Genomic DNA, 2,239 nt, shown 5'->3' on the forward strand with positions numbered 1-2,239 from the left:
TTCTTATATTTATGCATCAAAGATGTTTATAGTATGCAGAATTTGGAGCAATCGTTAAGTGCTCAAGAAAGGAGGTGTTAGAGGGAGGGCTAGAGATGGGGACATTGTAGCATCGGATAGAACTTCTTATCTAATTTTAAGATATGTTGTCATTGCTGGCATTATATTAATTATATAAATCATGATGCATCTATGCTAATAAATTCACGTTTTTATGTTGTTTCCATTAGCAATTCTAACCCCGAAGGGATTCTTCCCTAGTTTTCTCTAAAGATGACTTCAAGTTCATTGAAATACAGACAAGAACCACAATTCTATTTCTTCTCCACAAACCACTTTCATAGAAAGCTCATGTGGGAATCAAACTTAAATTATGATCCTACACGAATTCTTACTAGTATTTGAAATAAAGATTACTTTGAAATCAGAACCCCAAAAGATTAACGAAAATGTGGTGGATGCTAATGGCGAACATCAAATTACAGATCTTTATCTACTTGCGGCATATATGCATATATTCATAGATAATAAACACATAATATGTACATGTGTGTATGTGCACATTACATAATCAAACACAAAGCCAAACCAAACAAAGGAAGCAGCTATCTAAGAATTCATAAACAAAAAAACAAAAAAACCCAATTTCTTTCGCACATAACAAAATCAAGAAATCCATTTGTATTTAAATATAGTTAGATGCATCACAAAAACCCTAAATTTTATTACTTCATGAGACAAGCAGGTAACTGGAAGAACCCATCAGAAGGATGCGAAAAAACAGAAAAATAGAAACCCTAACTCGCGGTAGCAGTCGATATTTCAACATAGAGTAAATTGATTCGTTTCAGGAATCAAGTCGACGAATACTGAAGGATTGTTACCGATCAAACGGGGCTGAGAAGCTGAGAAATTGAGGGTTTAGGCTCGGAGTTCATACCGATGATGATAACCAACGGAATGAATCCGTAGTGCGTGATGACTTTAGCCTTCTTCATGGTCCATGTGCTCCATTCCTTCAAGAGCTTTGATGGTGAATTATCAGGTGATGGCTTTGATCCTTTGCTTGATTTCCCTTTCGCCTTCAGAGCCACCTTCGACGACATTGTTTTTTCCCTTTCTCTGAAAGATGGACGATGGTGTTCACGGTTTAGAAATGAGGGTGCCCTAGGCCTAATATCCTTGGGTCTAATAAGTAGGTAACTTGTGTTGCCAGCCCAATAGATTGGCAAACCGCAAATGAAATATGTAAATCCAAACTCGACCAATTTAAATATACAAGTGACAGATTGGTGGATTTAAAACATAAACCCTTATATATGACCCGTCAACCCATTTATTTATATGAGTTCATAGGTTGGCGGGTTGGTAGGTAAAATTCCATAAATAAAATGGACAATTAAACATGAATAAATTCTTTATGGTTGATGCAAACATATCCAAATTTTAGACGTTTAACTACTTAAGTGTTAAACATCAAAATAAAAATTAAAAACATTTATAGAACATGTTCAAAGTAAACATTAATACAAACATAGATAATACTTATTATATAATATTTATTAAATATTAATACTTGATCTATAAATACATTTAAAAATTTTTTATATATATATATATATATATATATATATATATATATATATTAAAAATATAAACAGGTTAGCGGGTCAACTCGCTTATTTTTTAAGAAACACATGTACGACCCGCTTAATAAACGGGTTAGCATGTTGGCGGGTTGAAAATCTCAACTCAAACTCATTTATTTTATATCGTATCGCGGGTCGTGTCGAGAATTATCACCTAAACAAAGAGATAATCACACAAAAAAAATATATCTCAAATTGCATTAAACCTTTTGATCATTTTTCACATAAAATATCGAAATAACTTTTCTTGTTTGTAAACTTAGAAATTTTAAAGTATTTTTTCATTAATTTATTACAAAACTTCTTGTATTTTATATAAAATACATGAATTTTCGTGTATCATAAAGCCGGTTTTGAAAATACTTTAATTACAACACATTAAGCTGCAAGATATCAAAAATTTGTGAAATAGTTGGTATTTTCGTCAATAAATAAGATGAAGTTTCATAAGTAAATTTGCGAGATACTAAGAAGTTTCGAAATAATTGGTAACTACGAAACACTGAGTAACGGTATTAAATAATGAATAACTGAATTTATTAGATGTAAAATTAAAAACAGTTTCAATATTTATCGATCGTACTAGCTCG

At 31.5% G+C, this 2,239-nt stretch overlaps 1 protein-coding gene across 1 annotated transcript; it reads right to left on the reverse strand.

The window, feature by feature from the left end:
* Window positions 1-666: 666 nt before the first annotated feature.
* LOC145003796 (mitochondrial import receptor subunit TOM7-1-like) lies at window positions 667-1,177 on the reverse strand. Its single transcript, XM_078962709.1, has one exon. The coding sequence runs from the start codon at window positions 1,104-1,106 to the stop codon at window positions 888-890; it is 219 nt and encodes a 72-aa protein (XP_078818835.1). The 5' UTR covers window positions 1,107-1,177; the 3' UTR covers window positions 667-887.
* Between the last annotated feature and the right edge of the window lie 1,062 nt (window positions 1,178-2,239).

Source organism: Lactuca saligna, chromosome 7, assembly GCF_052625555.1.
Source record: "Lactuca saligna cultivar CGN05327 chromosome 7, ASM5262555v1, whole genome shotgun sequence".
Taxonomy (NCBI): Eukaryota; Viridiplantae; Streptophyta; class Magnoliopsida; order Asterales; family Asteraceae; genus Lactuca; species Lactuca saligna.

What these genes read in the sequence shown, in the direction of transcription:
- LOC145003796 (XM_078962709.1), bottom strand. Translation starts at nt 1,106, where the DNA reads ATGTCGTCGAAGGTGGCTCTGAAGGCGAAAGGGAAATCAAGCAAAGGA.